The sequence below is a fragment of the Anneissia japonica genome, unplaced genomic scaffold (assembly GCF_011630105.1).
Source record: "Anneissia japonica isolate Jap-2015-1 unplaced genomic scaffold, ASM1163010v1 scaffold287852_len814684_cov197, whole genome shotgun sequence".
NCBI lineage: Eukaryota > Metazoa > Echinodermata > Crinoidea > Comatulida > Comatulidae > Anneissia > Anneissia japonica.
Genome location: NW_022704998.1, coordinates 94,389 through 116,236, shown reverse-complemented (window position 1 = coordinate 116,236; position 21,848 = coordinate 94,389). Strand labels below are relative to the sequence as shown.

Here is a 21,848-nt window from a genome sequence, read left to right as displayed (position 1 = left end):
TGAAGTTAAACGCGCGCCGGTACACTAGCAACGTCAAGACATTGCACTAAACAATTTTCTAAAATATAGAAAAAATATATAAGCATACTCTTATAATAAACGCTATGAAGAATAAATAAATATAAATTTGCAATACCCATCATAAGCAATATATCGTAAAGATCGTAATTTATCAATGCGCACTATGTGGTATCTGTACGCACACTTTTTTCTCCAAATTGTTTTGGTTGAATTTATATTTAAAAATAATTGATTCTCGTATTCAAGCACCGTTTTTCAAGTCAAAAAAGAAGTTGGGCTTAAATTATAATGTGTACACAAAAGGTAAAGTTAAAACTTTTCACGTATAAATACGCCTATAAATAGGCCGAATTTTTATTTTCTTTATACAATAAGAAAATGTAACCACATGCGTTCTTGGAGCGCTTTCTATTGAAAACTTTAAAAGATTGTCAAAGGTCAAAGGTGAATATAATAATTTTGTAAACAATGAGAGAGTTAAAGTTCCACGAGAAAAAACTTCTCAAAAAAGTCGATTTTATATCATGGGAAGTTGACAACAACCTCCATGAAGTAAAAATACTACGCAAGTACCATATACAAAAGCGAGAGGATTACACAAAGTGAGTAAATATGGATTATACACATGAAAGACTTCCTTACATAGGCACTCCACTCGCTTGGCGGGCACACATGGACGTGAGCTGGTGGTTGTCCGGTTTCGAATGGTTTACTACTCGCTTGGCGGGCACATGTCACACATGTCTTAAAGAACTATGGCATGTCGGAATAAATATCCATAGAATAGAGTTGTTTGAATGGGTAGACTAGAGTAGAAAGGTTGCCATTAAATCACATCCTGTTATTACAGTAATAATTTTATAAATATTGACTGGCCTAACTAGTGCAGTCAAATGAGTAAGACGTCTAATTTACCACAGCCAAGGTGTATTCATAAATTAAAAATTTCGTAAACTAGATTACTTGTGTTATAATGTTGTACATTGTTGATGTGTGTGTGTGCTACTTTACAAGGCAGGTGATTGATCGTAGATCCTCGATATGCCTGACTGTTACGTACCGTGTGTGATATTAGCAATTGTCAACCTAGTTTAAAAAAAAAAAATTGCCCGTATGTATATACAGTAGCTACAATAATTTACAAGTTAGGCACACATTTACCTAAAGAAAAAAAATAGAAATGCATGCTGAAAAATCACTCCTTGTGACAAAAAACATGCAATGTTTGATAATATTCATGTATATTTATGTGATGATATTGGTGTTAACTGGCCGTGTAAATGGCGTTAGTAACTCTGAATAATGGATCAGTAAACTGCGATGATCTATGACGTTAACTCCACATTCCCATGGAGTTATCTGAGATCAACGGCATGTTCTTGATGCGAAGCAGCTGTTGTTTGACCTGTGTCAGGGGCAGATCCAGGATTTGAAAGAGGGGGTTTCATTTTCCCATAAACCCAAAAATAATAGGGGGTCAGGGGTCCTCTCCCGGGAAAAATTTTGATTCCTAGATGGCCTGAAATGAGCTTTCCCGACTTCTGAGCTGTCTTTTAATGACCTTTAATTTCTTCAAAATTGAAGATTTTACCCCTCTCAAAAAAAAGTCAGGTGATTTTATCTCATTCTTAGACCTATACCATAGAAAATAAATCAAAGATATAGTCAATATATTATTAGGCCTATATCATACCTACCAAGTCTCGCATATCTGGCGTGAACCTCACGCTTTCACTTCAAGCTCTCAAGCCACTTCTCTAAAATCTCACGGTTTTCCAATAATCTCAAGCTTTGTTTGATTAAACCCAAACTTTTTATCGAAATACTAGAAACCTTCGGAATTCTATATTTTATCAGGTCTAGATCGTTGAAAATTCTATCGTTCCTGCCTGTTATAGCTACACATTTTTAAGGTATAATTTCAGAAATAGAGATTTATTCAGAGTGCACCAGAGAGCATCTAAGCTCAAAATTTTTCGAGGCCCTTCGACCGGCCATCGACTCGCGTCAATTGGGTTTATTTCCTGTTAAATCTCAAGCCTCTAGCTACCTCCAACTTGGTATGTATTCTATATTTCTACATTATTATGTAGTTGGATACTTCCATAGATCGATGGACTGATAGCCCTGAAAAACACTTCCGTACATAAATTATTATGACGTCGAGCCAAAACTGTTTTTAATTGTATTTAATTGAATGCTAGTTGCGCTAAGCCTATTTTGTCACCCAACCTATATCTGCCAACCTATGCCTAGGTAGGTTAGCATGCCTTTTGTAAGCCAGGACCCAGTAGTATTTTGTTACGTTTCACAGAGGGGGGGTTTGTTTGAACCCCCCTGGATCCGCCACTGTGTGAGTCATCACGAAAGTCGCTGTTGATAAACAGCGCAAAATCATCTTTTGCAGAAATGTTTCAAAATACAGGAGAAGTAGTTATAAGTAAACAGTTTGTTTTTATTAATTACATACATTTTAAAACGAAGGGTTTCAAAACAAGTAGCAATATGCACGGTTTTTTGAGGATAGTGATAATCATGCAACTTCTGTTACCAGGCCCGTAGCCAGGGGGGTTTTTTAGGGGTTCGGGCGAACCCCCCTTTTTCAGCGAATCCCCCTTTTGCCAGCAAAACTCTTTAGCCAGAAAACGATCCCCCGTTTCCAAAATAGTGCAATTTATTACAAAATGGGAGCATTTTTGGCACTGTTTATTTGTCGCTATCAATCGTAGTCTGATCGTAGAAATCAAAACAAAGCTGCAGCCAGCTGAATGACGTAACCAGCAAGACTTCAAAATGAATAGTAATGAGAGGTTTGTTGCCTAGGTTATTTGACCAATCGCGTGCTCCGGAGTTTATTTACTTTGGCACAACGTCATCACAAAAGTTTGGGCGCTCAACATTTTTCATTTCTCTGGGATCGAGGACATGCGACACGTCAAAAATAGCCTAGGATGAAGCGCCGAGAAAGGATAACCGGTTTTTTTGCTTCAAGGCCAACAACGAAGAAATCATAAAATTAAGGTATAAGTTAGAAAATTCACCCTTGTTTTCACCACATGCTCATGATACTGCCTGGCGGTGGGACGGGTGTACTTTTTCGGTTCAGTTGTATTATTGATATTATCATGTTAAAGAAAAAATACTTGATCAGTAAACATGCCCTCTTGATGAGTCTCGGACTGTTTTATAATAGCCTAAAGTACTGCTCTACTGGGATCTAGGCCTAGGCTAGTATCACGGTAGGATAGAAGCTTCCATTGATTAAATAAGCTATTTGTTTATTGTGCAAATTGCAGATGTTCCAAGCTCATGTGCAGAAGCTATTGAAGCTTGCGATGAAGATCTGTTTCCAAATGTTGCCAAAGTGCGAGCCAGCGTGTTATTTGATCACAAGTGCGAGACATCACAAGTGTGAGCCAGCGAGCCATGACGTCACGACAATAGATACGAGACGTTAACGAGTTGTGCAAGGTATCGGCTGAGATTTCTGGAGTACAATTCAAAAAACAACTACAGGTTTAATAATGAATTATTGTGATGTTAAATAGACAATATTAGCTATCAAGGAGCGATGTTGTTTTTCATTGGCACCTTCATCCCTTCAAGGCTAGGCCTATAATACCATCCTAGCTAGTCTAGGCCTAGAGTAGGATAAGGCTAGCGCGACATGCGGACATTGGTACGAGTTGGTTAGTCTGCAAACGCCGCCTAAAGTAATTGATTTTACCCGGCAGAACGAAAGAAGGAAACTCCGCTTTTCAGTCGTCTTAGGCCCTTGTTTTTTGACAAACAATGACCTTTCAGATGTCAAATTGCTGTCAAGAATATGAATTGGCTGCTTCGCAGCAATTATTGTTTTTGCATAAACTGGTGCTTTAACATGTACAATTTTTTACTGCAATGTTTTTTGCGTAAACTGGTGCTTTGTAACATAATAGTATATTTATTATATTTTCTCAATATTTCTCATTTAAACCAAGACAGCTCTTAAATCATTGTTTATTTTCACTTTGCAAAGTTTTTTTACATAAACTGGTGATTTAACATGTACATATTGATATTGTAGCATAATAGTATATTTATTATTTTTTCTCAATATTTCCCATTTAAAGCCCCATTCCCGGCAAAATTTCAATTTTTAAGAAAAATCTAATTTTTTTATAACGTTATAAAGATTTATAAATGTAATACGGAATTGCTAGTTTAACTGAATTTAGACATTCCTAAGAATGAAAAAAATGTAAAATAAGACTGAAATTTGATTTTTTGTGTTCCACACAAAAAATAAATGCGGATGAATTTTTCATGTTGATTTTGCGATAGGTCGTGAGAAGAAATATCGTAGGCGCCGAAAACATTAGCCTATCCCACGCCTGCTGGCTAGGCCTAGCCTTACCTCGATTTTAGGTTCTGTTATCACACATAAAAACGGCCGACATGATATTTTCCGTTGCTAGTATTGACACTTGTGAAATATAATATTTCATAGGAATTATTTCATATTTGTTAAAAAACTGATTCTGACTGAGATTTTGACACTTAAACAAACATACCTCAGCCTAACCGAACGACCGCATTGTGCGAGATTCGAAGTACAAAAAGTAATCTCATTAGAGAGGGCGCACTTTATTGACTGTATAAAGTATACATAAAAGCGAGAGTATTCCAGTGGATGCGATCTACAACCTCTGAATTTGCCTAGTAACGATGAATTCGTCGAGAAAATGGTAATATTTTATGAGAAATAGTCTGTATTTCTCATTTTTTTTATTCTTTTGCGTAAAACTAAAATTCATGCCAATATTTTTCCATGATTTATAATAATTGGAGTAATGCAAATGCATATTTTCTAAAAAAAGTCATTTTTAGTGAAATTTTGCCGGGACAGCTCTTAAATCATAAATAAACCAAGACAGCTCTTAAATCATTGTTTATTTTCACTGTGCAATTTTTTTTTGCATAAACTTTTGCTTTAACATGTACATATTGATATTGTAGCATAATAGTATATTTATTATTTTTTATCAATATATCTCATTTAAACTGAGACAGCTCTTAAATTATTGTTTATTTTCACTGTGCTAAGTTTTTTTTACATTTGTAGCATTATAATTATGTCTGTTTATTTTCAGTATTACTGTGCAAGTATATTTACATAAATGGTTCTGTAACTTGTAAATATAATAACATTTTTCCTTGCCCTAATTATATGTATTTCCATTGGAACTTTTTTTTAGTAAAAAAGTAAAATGTAGGGCTGTCAGTTCCTATTGTTTCTTCATTTCTGCAATAAATAAGATATTATTTGCAATATTTCTCTTTTAAGCAAAGACCTTTTACATACGGTACCTCCATATTTTAGTATTGGTATTTAGCGATCTCATAATGTGCAAGGTCTGTGTTTAGTACAGTCACCTAGTGGGTATTGCTAATTTTATCCCAGTTATATTTTTAGAGATAACATTACATAGTATCATTAAAGTGTTAAGCATTGCTTTTTGATAAAAAAAAGTTTGTTTCACAATAAATATTTACGTTCTAAACCCTGTATTGGAAAAAAGTATTCTTCTTATCTTATTTTTAAAATTGTGTAAGAAGTATTTAAATATACATGAACATGCATTTAAATGACATGTAGATGCTTTTAAAATCGTATAAATGCTCTGGCTTCGGGGCCCCCGACCCCCCACAGGGGCTTTTCCCCTTGACCCCACCGGGGCCCTTTGGCGGGCCCCTGGACCCCACGCCCAGAACCCCCCTTAAAGCAAGCTGGCTTGCAACCAATGCATTTATCTCAACTGGGTATCATCGGTGTTACTTAGGGGTGGGCATACAAATCGGTTGGTGGGCCAAAGTGAATTTTTGATTTAACACCGAGGGCTGCACCCAAACTTTGATGTTCACAGTGAGCTACCAAAAACCTCCAAGCACTGCTTTTACACCACTTTATTCTCTTTTTTTCTAATTTTGTTTAGGTACAATAAATTGAGTCGGCATGTTCGGGAACTTACAAAGAAAATCAGGCAACTTGATGTCAAGGATCTTTTTCGAACTGAATGTACCTCACAGCTTTTGGAGAAATTGTATGTACAACATTTAAATTCATATATAAATTAACCTAATTCAAGTGTGGAAATGTTTTATTTCAATTTGATTAAAAGCACAGGCAAATCCTGGTGCCACCCCTGGTCTTACCTGTGCCAAATGAAATGATTAAGGGTTCAATCTTGTTTTGATTGACAGACACAGTCACATTCTTTCTCTTGTCATCAGGCTTCAATCTGCTTAAATTTCTAGTTTTTTTGATTTTGAAATTTCTAATTTGTCTGAATCCCCTTTTTTATTTATAATTATATATTTTGCTGTTGTTTTGTGACAGGGCTACACAACATCCTAGCCTACAACTGTGGCCCTGAGTCCAGTGATAGCTTTAATCCTCAAATATAGTTTCTTATTACATTGTTGATTTTTTCTTTATAAAAAAATAAGTTTCCCACAGTATTAAAGATGGTAGGGGTTTCTGTTACTATGTTTTGACTAATATTATGGGAATGTAAAGATAACGCCATATACCTGATATAAATAATGAAAACTATCAATACAACTGATTAAAAACTAAAAAAAACAAGTGTAAATGGATATGTTGTTTACACCTAATATTAAAACAAACCTGGAATATCTGATTTTATTATAGATGAAGAATAATATGAGAAATCAGCTACTGTTTAAAAAAAGCATACCCTGCAATCATCAACAATAATTTGAAAACTGAGTATAGTTAAACATGGAGGTATTAAACAGATACAGCCATGATTTAAAGCTACAGACAGTTGCACAAGCAAAATTAACTTTCATATGAAATTAAATGGCAGTGGTTCAGTAGATTTTGTCTTTGTATAAAATAGGTAAATATATATTTTTGTTACTTGATTTGCAAGTTGAGGTGATTTATCATGATATCAATACTAGAGCTCATATAAACTTATAATGAAAAGTTGCCAAAATATTTTTGATTGAAAGAAACCAATGAATTTTAGGAAAATGTTTACTTGAGGAAATTTTGTACCCAATTCATGGTTGCAACTGTTACCGTCATTGCGAAGAAAGGCAATAATTTGTTTTTTGGCAATTGTTATTAGCTTGTGATGTGGAACCAATTATCCAATACATTCTTTACTTATTGCATCAAGTCAAAAACAGAAATTTGAAATTACGACACAAAATATTATTATTGTTGTCTACGAAAATAGTTGTCATAAATATCTGAGAATAAAGGTTGTCATGCGTAGATATTTGTGTGATTAACTACAAACTGTTGATTATATTTACCTTGTCATTTACACTGGAATGTTGCCCATGAACCGTAAATCCTCACTGTGTGTTACATTCATTTTTATTGTTTTTAAAAGATGAAGGATGTGTAGACGTAAAATAATTTTAACGTAATTTGATCTTTTGTATTTATCTAGATGTTTATTCTGGTTAAGGTTTCTTATAATTATTCTTTTCATGTACAGCCTTGGAGCCTGTGTACAAATAGCAAATTAATGAATGTGTTTCATTGCCGTTGATTTTATTTTTGTAGAACTAAATAACTGATTGCTATAATATTTAGTAAAGTGTACAAATTGTAAAATATAATCACTAAAAGTTGTATTTGCTTGTTTTTATTAAACAAAAATTTGATACAAATCTGCGTGTTACTCTCTATTCTAATGTATCAAAATTATGAAAATAAGTTTTGCTTGTGTTGTGTATTCATTGCTAATTTTAGATAGAAAAAAATAGTCTAGTAGTTGAGAAAAATTATGAATATTGTGTGTTTGGTTAGGTAGTCATCATCATCTGGGGTATTGTGTTTTCGCTTCATTTGATCAGGTATATAGAATATGAAATCAGTTGAATGAATATGATTGCTCATGCTATGGTAATTGTGTGGGCTTTACCCATTGGTGGACAGGTCCATCCAACTTCTATTGTCCTGAATTAATCAGGGATGTTGCGTCTTTCAAAAACATGCAAAACAAGAAAATAGTTCTGTTTAATCATTTTGTAGTTGTTGGTAGAGGGCAGTGGTTATTAATTAATATAATGAAAGATTATATAAACACAAGATAGTGTTCTCCGCTATTTACGCGTAACAAAATGGAAGCGTCACTTTGGCAGAAATGTAACCACTTTTGGGAGAGGGGGCCCTAGTTGTTGCCATGGAAGGTGTTTGCATCACGCCAAAGTTTATTAGCAAGTACGTTTTTGTTCCTTATTGTTTTAAAGATCGTGCATTGTAAATTAACGCTTCTAATTGATACGAATAAAGGCTTTGGTCAAAGCGGTGGTCAAAGTTGAAAAGTAATCACTTTTGCAAGAGGGCGCCTTACACTGCATTATTACTGAATTTGCATGCAGAAATTGCGGAGAATGCTATCTTGTGTTTATACGATCTTTGATATAATGTATTGTTTGGATCGCTTTTTTTGATGACGACAGAATTATTTTGATTTTATGAAAACATCCATTTTGTATACAATTTTATTGAAGTGGATAAACTTTTAAAAAGTCCATGGTAGTGTGAAATCATGTTTTACAGTACATTTAATTTTTTTTCTTGTTCTAATTTTTATGCAGTGGATTGGATTTATTCGGTGTAAACACCAAGGACAACCCACATAAGTCAGAAGAAGACTTATTTCCAGTAGGGTCCTTCTGGTGATTAATTGGGTAGTACACAGGGAGACAATCCCTTATTCTTTTCCGAAGAGTGTACTGCGTTTACATGGGCCATTTTGCACGCGGGACCAACAGATTGAACATATTATCCAATGCACTATTAAAACTGACATTTCAGCTGTCCAGCTAGAACACAAGGAGAGAAGAAAAAGGAAATTGAACTGGGTAGCAAGAGGTCTGGACACAGTTCAGCACACACACTGTGGCTACCACCAGTTTAGCTGACTGAACTCAGAAATAGAACAATTTTTAGTATATTTTAGTCTGAGCTTTAGAAATAAACATCAAAACAGTGTTCTCTTTTTTTCCCTTTTTTTTTAAAACTTAAAAACTAAAAACATGTTTGATTTTTCCTGAACATTTTGGTGGTACTTGTGAGTTGTAACTTCATCCATATCTGTATTTGTTTCCCATGAATTCAGCGTTTTATATGGTCCAAATAGGAAGTAGACTATGTTAATACCCACATATTAATATCAATATTCACATAGTCTATTTGTACCCCTGCGAACCCTACTGGTTGTCAAAACATAACCCCTTGAGGTATAGTAGCTTACGTAGAGTGGAAGCAACTTGGAGCAAGCAGTTTATGTGGATGTTGATTCCAGGGGGACCAGAGCATATGTTTGCATTGTCTAGAATAACTCACACTAAAAGACTTTAGTGGTTGATATTATTTTTCTTTTTTTTTTTATACCGTGACAACAAATAAGCATTTAAGCATGATTGTATTTTCAATTTTTTAAAATATAAATTTCATTTTCTAATGACTTTAAGGGAAATTTGAGTTTGGCTACAATTCTACTCAATAAAAAAAAACCAGAGTTTTAAATTGATGCAATGAGTTTGGAAATTGAAAGTCTGTAACTAAACGTTACATTGACAATGTTCTCCACTTTCTGTTTTTATCCAGCCCTTGCACACTGTGACATTCAAAGAGGCGAAGGGCCCCTAGCTAAAGCTCTCGGTCAGAATCATTTTTTTTAACAGATTTGAAATAATTCCTATGAAATATTATATTTCACCAGTGTCAATACTAGCAACGGAAAATATCATTTTTTATGTGTGATAACAGAACCTAAATCATGGTAAGGCTAGGCCTAGCAGTGTTGGGTAGGGTAATGTTTCCGGCCCTACTATATTTCTTCGGAGACCTATCGCAAAATCAAACATAAAAATTTCATCAGCATTTATCAAAATTTCAGTCTTATTTTACATTTTTTTTTATGTCTAGGAATGTCTGAATTCAGTTAAACTAGCAATTTCGTATTATATTTATAAATCTTTATAACATATATAAAAATCAGATTTTTCTTAACAACTGAAATTATGCTGGGAATGGGGCTTTGAGCCTGTGAGAGTACATAGTGTGTTAAATTACCCTACCTAACACTGCTAGGCCTAGCCTTACCATGATTTAGTTTCTGTTATCACACATAAAAATGATATAGTGACATTCAAAGAGGCGAAGGGCCCCTAGCTAAAGCTTTTTTCTGGCCTTATACCCTGGGATCAGCGATACAAATAATATATTAGAAATGTTGAAACATTTATTTATAAATCAATTTTTCAACAGAGATTATTATTTTGTAAACTCAAGATAATAATTTTGAATGGAAAAATAATATTATGAATGTGTATCCGTTTTGATAATTTGTTGGAGGAGCTATAGTAGCCAGTCAACTTTACAAGTGTCAGGTTTTTAACCTGATTGTTGTTTTACGAAATAAAAAACGGTACCTCGATATTCTGACTTTAGTAATGCTGTCTGGGTAAAATGGGGGGAAAACCACTATTAAATACAATTAAGTAATTGATTTGCTGAACTTGGATGCAGATTAAAATCTATTGTCTTGAAAATTAAGAAGTAATGAAATCTGATTTCCTTATTACATCATGGTGTATAAAAAAATCATTAAAAACAACAAAACATATAATCTATAAGTACTATACATTGCACTGTATATCATATAAACTCTCATAATCACAATATGAATATTAAATGATAAAATTGGAATTTTATTCCAATAATGTATGAAATGGATTTATAAACATTTATATGACACTCTAGTTCATACAATATTATATATTTATATTTATACCGCAGTCTAATCACTGACCTAAATCATGCGAGAAACATCAAAGTTCATTTACTGTGTCTCCAGGACATTTAACAACATTAGTCTAGGGATTAGATACTCATTGCAAAAGGTGGCAAAGATTTCCGATAAGGAACTTAAAATTGAAAATTAAACTGAAGATTATTAGAAACATATGTGGGTAACCCAACAGAATGATGATGACTTAAGGAACACTAAGATTTAAGTGCTTGATAACAAAATAAAAATGCGTACTAAGGAGCACCATCTTTTTTTGCGAGGGCCCCGGTTGAAAGTAAATAGTCTTCTAACTTAATATTTCCTTCAAAAGTTGTTTTATATGATTGTTTTATTAGTTAGGCCTATTGGATGTCAATTCAAATTAACTGCAGCTGTGACTCACTCAGCCCACAAATTTCACGTCTGCAATCGGCAATTGCCGACCATATTGCCGAGCCAGAATTGCTACAGGATGGCAATTTTTTGCCGACATAGGCCTAGATTTCTTTGCTTCAAAAACTGCGTGGAAAGTCAAAAACAGGCTATAGCAGACACTAAATTTCATGTACGTCGTCAAACCAAGGAAATTGGTAGTTCATAAAACAGATTTCTTTGTACAATAACTATTTTTAATAGGCATGTAGTACGTACGATTTGTGTACAATCGTCTTGTCTTTCTCGCCTAGTCATTTCATAGGAATGACGCTAGCCAGCCAAGGCCTACAACGTCATCGCACGATTGAAGCCACGAGGGCCGCGTAGATCGTAATGCTTATCTAAATCTATTATTTGTCTTCATTTTACAGTATTATTATCATATTTAAAATGTTGTTTATTATCTAAAAACAACAAAATTCAACATATTGTAGGCCTAATCCTACCGTCCGTTTAAACGCAATCAAGATCGCATCGTGACTTCACTACTGACAAGTAACTGTACATGTGTGGAAAATCCCTGATAGATCATTCTGGGCATGCGCATGGACATGCATGGACAGTTTTGAAGCAGACTGTGATGATACGATCATAGTTTTTACGAAAGTGATATTTCCCATGCCGAAGATAACGATAAAACGAACGCTAAAACGAAATTTATTCGGCGATTTTTTATGTAAAACATATGTATTATACTACACTATTAAATTAATACAAGTACGACCATTCTTTCACCAGCAATATATTGAGTTAATCGAGAAATTAACAAAATCACAATCTGTAGATGACGATGTAAGGTCAAGTGTTCAGAAAAATCGTAGTTTATACTATATAGGCCTAGGTAGTAAAAAATTGCAGAGGCTGCCGACCTCGGAGAATTTAAGGTCGGCAAATTTTTGCCGACCTAATTTTTTCCTAATTTCATGGGCTGCTCACTGAGGAGTTAAACTGTGTTTTGTGGATAACAAATTTAGGTGCCTACTTTTTAATTTTGGGTTTCTGGCTCAATTTTACCAAAGACAAAAACCAACTCCCCAAGCATCCTAAAAAAAACTTTTTTGATACATAAATGTTTCCAGATGGTATTGGCCTATTTTGTATAGATGGACCCCATGTAATGAAAAACTTATAGGAAAAAAAGTATTACAGCAATAAACATTCCACCCTAAAGCTGTGGACTGCACTGATATCATCACTGTAGTGCAGTATCCTTCATCAAAGAATATTCATTACCACTAAGTATTCCATACCAGTGTGCGGACTTGCGCGAGGCAAATCAAGAAGAACGATTGCTTATAATGATACCTACTATAGCAATGTTCACTGTCACATCTTCATACTGTATACAGTATATATTGTAAATTGACACACTGTGCAATATGCACTAAATAAAAGTAGATTATTATGTTATTAAACAGAAAATCCCAAGAGAAATTCCTAAAATATTAAAAATAAAATTGTAAACATCATCTTGAATGAAATTTAGTGAGCATTTTGCATTTTTGATATGTAAAGTACTACTTAGTATTAATTCTAATATGGCGAGACTTTTCATACCTTGTTTAGCGAACCCGCTGACTGCAAATAAAGATGATTTTGAATAAATTAACGCACCCGCCACCACGAAAAAGTGGAAAATTTCAGAAAAAAATAAAAGTTTTTATTTATTTCTATTACGTCCTCCGCTGCTTTGAAATTTCCGAAGATAAGATATGTATATTTCTTCCTAATTATATAAATTTTTGAAGCATTTAACCATCCTATTTTACATTCACCAATATATTTTTATTTTTATTTTCTCCTCTGTCTGGATGTTTTTGGCAGAACTATTTGCTAAATAAGAAAATTTTATTTTAATTTTTATTTCACCCTGCTCCGATGATCTTTAAGAAAATAAGTACGCGAAACAAGGAATAAAAAAATTCTTGCCCAAGATTTTTTGATTGGAAGGTGTGGATGAGGGGAGCTCTGTTGTGATAATATTCAATAGTATTTCAGGTGTTCTACAAAGGAAATTTTGTGACCATAGGTCAAATGTCAGGTCACGTTTTATGACATCCTTTTCCAGGTTAAGGTTGTACAATCAATCTTGCCACTAAAGTCTGTTTCCATACCTTGTTTATCTGTTACAGTACTTATTCCACACACAAAAGAATTATGAAAACTCTTCAGATGCACTTAACACATTTTTTAATGATTGAAAAAGTATTCTTTTATTTATTTTTTTTGCTATGCTACTTGTAATAATCCCCATCAAAAGTATAATCAATGGGAAGTAAATAGGAAGCTATAATATGCAAATTTATTGTTTCAAAATTCTACCTTTTTACAAAGATTTGTTTGGTGTCTAGTCAGTAATGTGACCCAAACCCCTGGTGCTATTCATCATTAAAAAGGCCGCTTGGAAAACACAATTGAAGGAATACTCGCTTCTTTCATGTCTCTAATGTTAATTTTTTATCAATGTGTTTGCAAAATGAACTAGGAACCAGAGCACTTCAGTTTATTAATAGCTCATTACTAAAAGTCAGAATTCATACAAAACATTTACTGATTGGTGAAAAACAATGTGTAGATGTTTCAATTTCGTAAACAGTATCTGGATCGAAACTGATGTCTGGTTTAATGTTAAGTCTATTTGTGTCAATCAAAAGTTGATTGATTGAAATGGTATCTTGTTAAACATTAAGAAAATAGAATATGACAGCATAGATTTCATTGCAAGTTCAAAACATTGCTATAGAAAATAAATGAGATTAAATTAGATTTAAATTATCATTAATAGATAAAATTTATGATACATAAATTCAAATGTAACAGGTAACTAGTCTCCAAACACAAGGAAATTAAACAAGGCATTATTATTGTTATTATTAAGGCATTATTATTGTTTCCTTGCAAAAAACAAGGCATTAAAACAAGGCATTATTATTGTTATTATTAAAGCATTATTATTATTATTATTATTATTATTATTATTATTATTATTATTATTAAGGCATTATTATTGTTTCCTTGCAAAAACCCAGGTTTCTTTCTTTATTTACCAAATTTAAACACCTAAGCTTATGTAAGTTTTTGATAATTAATTAAATAAATTGATATAAGTATAACACAGTTTGATAAATAATATGTATCAATAGCTTTGTCTGGCTACTTAAAGCTTAGAAATTACTAGATCCATGCGCTATATATTTGGGCTGCTTAACTTGTTTTGATGCGTTGTTTATAATACAAGTTGAATAAATAAAATGCTGATTAATCCAGTCATGATTTTGCTATTTTTCATCCACTTTATTCCCATATAATTATGTTTCAACTTTAATCTTCTCTTTGTCCTCAGACTTCTCCAAAATTCTTATGTTAATCCAACTGGAATAATAGTGAAGATAATGTGTATTTTAAAGGTTTTGTTTTCGTTGGTACATGGTACAAGCAATCTGAAAGTGTAACAGAAATGTAAACATAGCAATTGGTGGAGGTACCATAAACAATTGGGTACTTTTAACCCTGTGATTGTAGTAGCCATTCAGGAGACAAAATTCCCCTCCAGTGTTTGTAGTTAAAACATGGGTGGTCTATTACAGAGCACTCAACAAGAAATTCTTTTTCTTGTTGGAAATAGTCCACATTTTTGTAGCATGGAATGAAGCATTGCAGCAGTGGCAGGGATTATGTGGGGGCTAGGGGAAATCATCACTGTGAATACTGTATGTAAATTGTTTGTATCTGACGTATTGGGCTCATTTGCAGAATTTTAGGTTTGTCAGTAGTTTAAAAAAGATTTTATATTGTTGTGAAGAGAGTTTTATTGCGCAAATGTATCAGAATAAAAGTTAATGACATTCTGTCTCTTTAATTTTAATTAATTATTAGTCAGATTACGTCTTCAGAATCAATTAAAATAGTCATCCAAATTCAAAGGATGCCTTAACATCCAAAGGCTTCATCCTCAGATCTCCAATGTGGGTCTTCTGCTTGATGGCACTGGGGCTCTAGGTAACTAACCCTGAAGAGCACTAGCACTAGGTAACCTCTTTGGGCTCTAGGTAACCCCACTGCCCCCTAGTTAGTAATAGTGGATTAATAAAAGCTCTCGCCCTCCTTAAAATTCTCCGCCTTTTTTTACCACATAATGAAAACTTTTCCCCTATTTTCGACAAAGCGTATTCAGGTAAATTTGACCTACATCTTATGCATGAACGCACTAACCGCAGAAAACTTGAAATTTGTAGCTGCTATTGGCCTTAAGCGCGTGACGTCATTCATAGACAGGGTAAAAACAGTTCTGAATACAAAATTTTAAAGAAAAAATGATCAATGGTTATTTAAGCAACCAGCATAGGACTTACATGGCAAGAAAGCTTAATTTATGAGCTACAATTGACCGTTCACCCCGAAGTTTAGCGACCTGTCGTTGCAGAGTTATGATAAAAAGAAGCAGGAAGTATACCAAAAAACACTCTAATTTTAACCTTTTTCCTATGCTATGCAAAAGCATAAGAGGTAGTCAACTTTGAAAGAAAAATGATCACTCAATTTTGCATTAATTGTAAGAATATATAGATGATTATAAAGCTTAAAAATCTAGTCTTATAATCCTATCGCCCCAGATTGCCAAATGAAACCATTCAAATTATATAGTCGATTTTGTGAAAAAATTGGGTCCCGTTTTGACTCATTTACTGTGTTAAGGTGTGCAGTGAACCGTTCAGTGAGCAGATGTCTTCAAGTTTTCATTATGTTTCATTTTTTCATGTTCGCATTTTAAATCTTTACTAAGTTATGCTTAGTGTCATTCGGTATGTTCTCACACTCACATAATCTCGGTTATCAAGTATCTGCATAATAAGCTCTTCACCCAAAATGTTTTTTTTTTTTTGGTCTGGCACTATTAGAGTACCGTAAAAAACTGCAAATAGAAGCCGTGGGCTTCTTTTTTTGCGAACTTCGGGTGGGCTTCTTTTCAAGATGGGTGGGCTTCTTTTCGAGGCTGCTTTTGAAAAGTAAAGAGAAGGGGGCTTCTTTTCAAAATGAATATTGTAAATTTTGGAAATTACTACAATAAACTTTGGATAAATGGTTTGTATCCTCAGGACTCTTTTTTATACCTCCATGGTATGAAGCAACTTACTTCTTTGTGGATTAATAATAGGCCCTACTGATGTTGCAACAAGTCCGATTGGCCTATGTACAACAACACGTACCATTTTAACAGTCTAATAATTTGTAATACGCAGCTCTTATAAGGAATATGAACTGCACTAATGCCTCCAAAAATCATGAGCGCCACTTTGTTATTTACGGTACTTGATTGTGATTGGATACAGATTAGACAAAAGTTTAGTGAGTGAGACAGATAGCAGTTGGTAAATAATGGTAATAAATTTAATTACACCCTTTCACCAGAAATTAGCACGGATACTAAATGACAATAGTTGTAACCTTAATCAATTCAAATTTCTTTTCTAATAGACTGATATTTATCATTTATCACTTCAATAGGTAATTATAAAATCCATCACCATCAATGCTTAAATTAAGTAGGTACTATAGTACTTCTTGATTAACATAAGTACTTTTACCTCCAGAAATTATCACTTATCAATGAAATGATTCAGGCGATTTGAAATTAAGGGCAGACATGGCGCTATAATGAATCCAAAGTGAATGATGATGGTAGACAGTTCAGGGTGACCTAAATCATATTTCTTTGGACTACATTATACCAATGATTGTCAGGTTGTTTCTAATGTGTTTTTATTACTGTACCATCACATGTAATTTTTCAATGACAGTTTCCAATGATTTGTATCTTACAAAATTACATGGTTATTCTTTGTAGTCCCTATATATCATCATTGTCACAATAGTGATGTACTGTCTATAATGTACAAACTGACTTGTCTGACTTGTGTGAGTTACACAGTAATCATTTTATGTGCATCTTTATCTGAGCACATCCCTGAGGTATAAGATCAGTTTTATCTTCCAATCTGTAAAGGAATGTCACTTTTATGTTTTGTAACTAAAGTAAAGAAAACTGTTATATGTTGCCACAAAGTCAGTAGCACCTGGAGACCATATCTGTAATATGCCAAAACTTACAGCATTTATTAAAGAAAAAAAACCCCTCGCTACTTTTGCAATATTAGCCTCGAAAAGAAGCCCATCCAATGTTCGCAAAAAAAGAAGTCCAGGGCTTCAATTCAAGGTATTACGGTAATGGTTTAAAGCTCCATTCCAGTTTAAAGCCCCAAAATTTCAGTTGTTAAAAAGAAATCTGATTTTTATATGTTATAAATATCTATAAATATAATACGAAATTGCTAGTTTAACTGAATTTAGACACTCCTAAACATGAAAAAAATGTAAAATAAGACTGAAAATTGATTTTTTTTGTGTTCCACATAAAAAATGAACGTGGATGAATTTTTTATGTTTGATTTTCCGATAGGTCTGCGAAGAAATATAATAGGCGCTGGAAACATTTGCCAATCCAACACTGCTAGGATAGACCTAGCCTTACCTCGATTTAGGTTTCGTTATCAGACATAAAAACGGCCAACATGATATTTTCTGTTGCTAGTATTGACAATTTTTTTTCCAATTTGTTATAAAAATGATTCTGACCGAGATTTTGACCGTTAAACAAACATCTCAGGCCTACTCGATCGACCTCAGTGTGCGAGATGCGAAGTACAAAAACTAATCCCATTAGAGAGGGAGCAATTTATTGACTGCATAAAGTATACACACAAAAGGGAGAGCATTCCAGTGGATGCGATCTACAACCTCTGAATTTGCCTAGTAAATTGTATTCTCCTATGAGAAATACTGTAGTCTCTATTTCTCAATTTTTTTATCCTTTTGCGTAAAACTAAAATTTATGCCAATATTTTTCCATGGTTTATAATTATTAGAGTAATGTATATGCATTTTTTCTTAAAAAATTCTTTTTTAGGGAAATTTTGCCAGGAGTGGGGCTTTAATCGTGATTGAGCCCATTTTGCTAAATGTCTCAACAACTGTGACCAACCTATTGTGACTAGGGTATACCCGCAACAGGTTAAGTTGATTAATGGAACATGATGTGATTGACAGTCAAGATAATGCATTTGTACAAGTGTCATGATATCTCATAATAGATGTGTTATATTTCTTTCATCTCAGTAGATTAACTTGGTTTCCTACTACCATAGAAGTTTAAAATGAAAATAACAAAATATGACATTAAATCAAAACCTGTTGACTAGTATCACTGAGTGAGTGCTAAATGTGATTTTTCATGAACTACATTTAAAAAATATTTATTTAAAGAGGGTAACCCTGAATCAGTAACATCACTACTTTTCCTAGCAGCCATCTAATTTTGTATATACATTTTCATGATATTTAGATATATGAAAAGTCATAAAAACATTCAAAATCATAGCACAGCACAAGTATCATATGTGGCAAAGACAAGCCAACCCAGTCACTTGTATAAATAAAATTTTTATTAATATAGGATTAACCAGTAAGATGAAAGTTATAAAATGGTAAAAAAATAATTTGAATCTGACATTTTGTTATGAAGTTACAGGAGTTTAAACATACAGCTGTTTAAAGAACAATTTCTGAGAAATCAGCCTTCAAAGTTTACAATTTCATACATTTCTCAGACAGAGACCATCCGGAAAATTATGAACAATGTTGTTTTAACATCATGAGGAAAATAGCAACATGGCATGTATGTAACTTTTAGTTTAATGCAATAAAATAGATTTCAAAAATGTTGACATTCATTCCAACATTATCATTATCTCTGAAACATGATTTTTGAAGGGAGACTGGTTTGGTGTACACACTACATATCTGATGAGAAAGCTGAAGATGATTGTATTTTTAATAAGATATAAGAGGATTATGTGTGCACAAATTAATCATGTGAGACAGAGGAAGAAGTCTATTTAATACCTCTTTGGATAGAGCCACTTTGAGGTAACCATGTGAACTGATTTGAAGTGATGGATTATAAAAACTAGCACCAATTAACAGGGGATCTTGATGGGCACTTTGCACTTAGTACTCTCACAAATCCACCCAGGTTGCCATGGAATGATTCACACCACTGCAAAATTAGCCTGGGATTAAGACAATGACTTGAAGTCTAATTGAGTACTTAGCCTTGTTCAATACAAATTATCCTATTTGTCAGGAGAGTCCAGTGATATGAGAGGCTTGCTATGTTGATTTGTAAAGTTGATTTGTTAATTGTAAGACTTAACTGAAATTGAACAAGATCGTAATGGAGGTACCAATTTTTTTTTATGAAGAAACAATTATTAAAGTTCTAGATACAAATCTAAATAAAAATGTTTGCAATTCAAAACTATTTTTAAGGTTTCTGAATATATATTCATTGATCTTGACTGATATTTTATGCAATAAACGATGTTACTTGATAGTTATTGTTTTTGTAGGCCTAATAAATGTTTATTATTAATACTGTATTATAGTATTTTATTTATTTACTTGTTTATTTATTCTTTCTTTTGTATTTGATGTAAGTTTTATAGTGTCTGTCTCCCCACTTTCAGCAAGGCTTGTTAATCAAGACATTTGTCACTTCAAAATATATTAATGAGATATTATTTACTTTTAAAATTTAATTATATATATTTTTTTCTACCTTAGGCCCTACAATAAGACAATTATAATAGTTTATTAGTCTGTCTAGGCTAGAAAAGTGATGGTGGAGGGAGGGTTTTTATTTGCTAAAGCCAAATTATATATTTTCTATTTGTTATTTATTTACTTTATTCATTTATTTATATTTATTTAACTTATAATAAATAAAATAAAAAATATTCTGATTAATATAGGCTCTTTAATATAAGATATAATATAATTTAATTTCTTTTAGATTCTTGGTCCTACCTTTTTTTCGGCGCCTTGAGACGATTTTATTGTGGAAGGCGCACTACAAATATCCCACCATTACCATTACCATTACCATTACCATTACCAAATATGGGTTGTTTGCTGGAGCATTGCTTTTCAAAGTAAAATACATGATTGAGATAATACAAACAGTATCTTCTAACTGTTTAATGAAATTGTGAAAAAAAAACAATTTTTTTTAAAGAAAAACAAATTTTCGTGAATATTTTTTTTCAATACCATAGAAGACATGCAGACGAGGGTGATAAATAAACCCCCCTTTTTTTATTGGACCTTATTTCCTACACCATTGTTATCAGAATTTTGCTTTTTAATATTAAAAGTAAAATGTAAATCAATGTGTGTGAAAATACTGAAAACCTCGAATTGAAGCCCTGGGCCTCTTTTTATTGTGAACTTTGGATGGGCTTCTTTTCGAGATGGGCTTCATTTTGAGATGAGCTTCTTTTCAAGGCTACTTTTGCAAAGTAAATGTGGGGGGGGATGCTTCTTTTCAAAATGAATGCTGTAAATTTTGTGAATTTGTAATATAAAACAATAAATAAGGCCAATGTAACATCAATCTGTATCATGAAGTGTATTTAAATGGCATTAAATCACCTAAACTACTGTATAAACCAAGCTGTTTTTAATTTATTTTGTTTTCTGAGATTCACGTACAGTGTTTGTATTGTACTATTTCGAATAGAAGCCTATGCTATCTTGAAATGAAGCTCATGGGCTTATTTTTGAGATGGCTTCTTTTCGAGGCTAATTTTGCAAAGAGGGGCTTCAATTCGAGTTGGGCTTCATCTCGAGATTAAGCCCACTGGGCTTCAATTTGAGGTTTTACGGTATAGCCTATATTCTTAGCCTCTCATGCTGCAATATTTTATTTGGCAGCGTAACAACTCATTATTTCATACAAAATCATTTTATAGTTTCTTTTATCTTGTGAAACAATTTTAGTTTACATTCCACCAGATTTTGTGTGAATATTATAGCTCTGAACTATTGACTGCTCTTCCCACACAATTAACCCCCTCTTTGCTGTTCTATTTAATGTTCATATCCCTTATACACCCACTCACTTATATTATAACAATTTCTTATGCTCATGGTACAGTAATTTCAGTACTGTACTGTAACAGGTATGTTGATTTATAAAAAAAGGATCATCTAGTATTGTGGAACTGTGTCATGGTAGAGTAACCAGAATGGCATTTAATATCATATGTTGGAAAATTCAATTGTGAACAATGAAATAGTCTGTGAGAAAAAACTGTCTGCAAAGGTTCTTTTCCTACTGAGTCACATACTTTACACTCTGAGCCTTATACAATGCCTACTTGTTGTACTGTGTACATAATAAACATGCTTATGTTTATGTGCCAAACGATTTGCAAAAGATAAAGCACAGAATTCAAATACTTTATGAACTACCTAATTGTGAATACTTCGTACCTTAAACCACCTTTTCAGTTGAGAAGATTCCCAGAGTTGACTAATGGTAGACAAATTCAAATCTTAAGTTGCACTATATTAGTCATTGTTAACTATAATTCTATAATATTTGTGAACTAACAGTGTTTTTTATTGCTGTACACTAACACATTTGATTTACACTAAATTATAGTGGTG

General features: G+C 33.1%; 1 protein-coding gene across 1 annotated transcript in view; it reads left to right on the top strand.

Annotated features, from left to right (window-relative positions):
- Positions 1–457: 457 nt before the first annotated feature.
- Positions 458–21,848, top strand: part of LOC117105149 (U3 small nucleolar ribonucleoprotein protein IMP3-like) — a 45,386-nt gene continuing 23,995 nt past the window's right edge. Inside the window, exons 1-2 of the mRNA XM_033246213.1 lie at positions 458–623; positions 5,997–6,104. Coding sequence (XP_033102104.1) covers positions 490–623; positions 5,997–6,104 — 242 coding nt within the window. The 5' untranslated portion in view covers positions 458–489. The remainder of the gene's footprint in view (positions 624–5,996; positions 6,105–21,848) is intronic.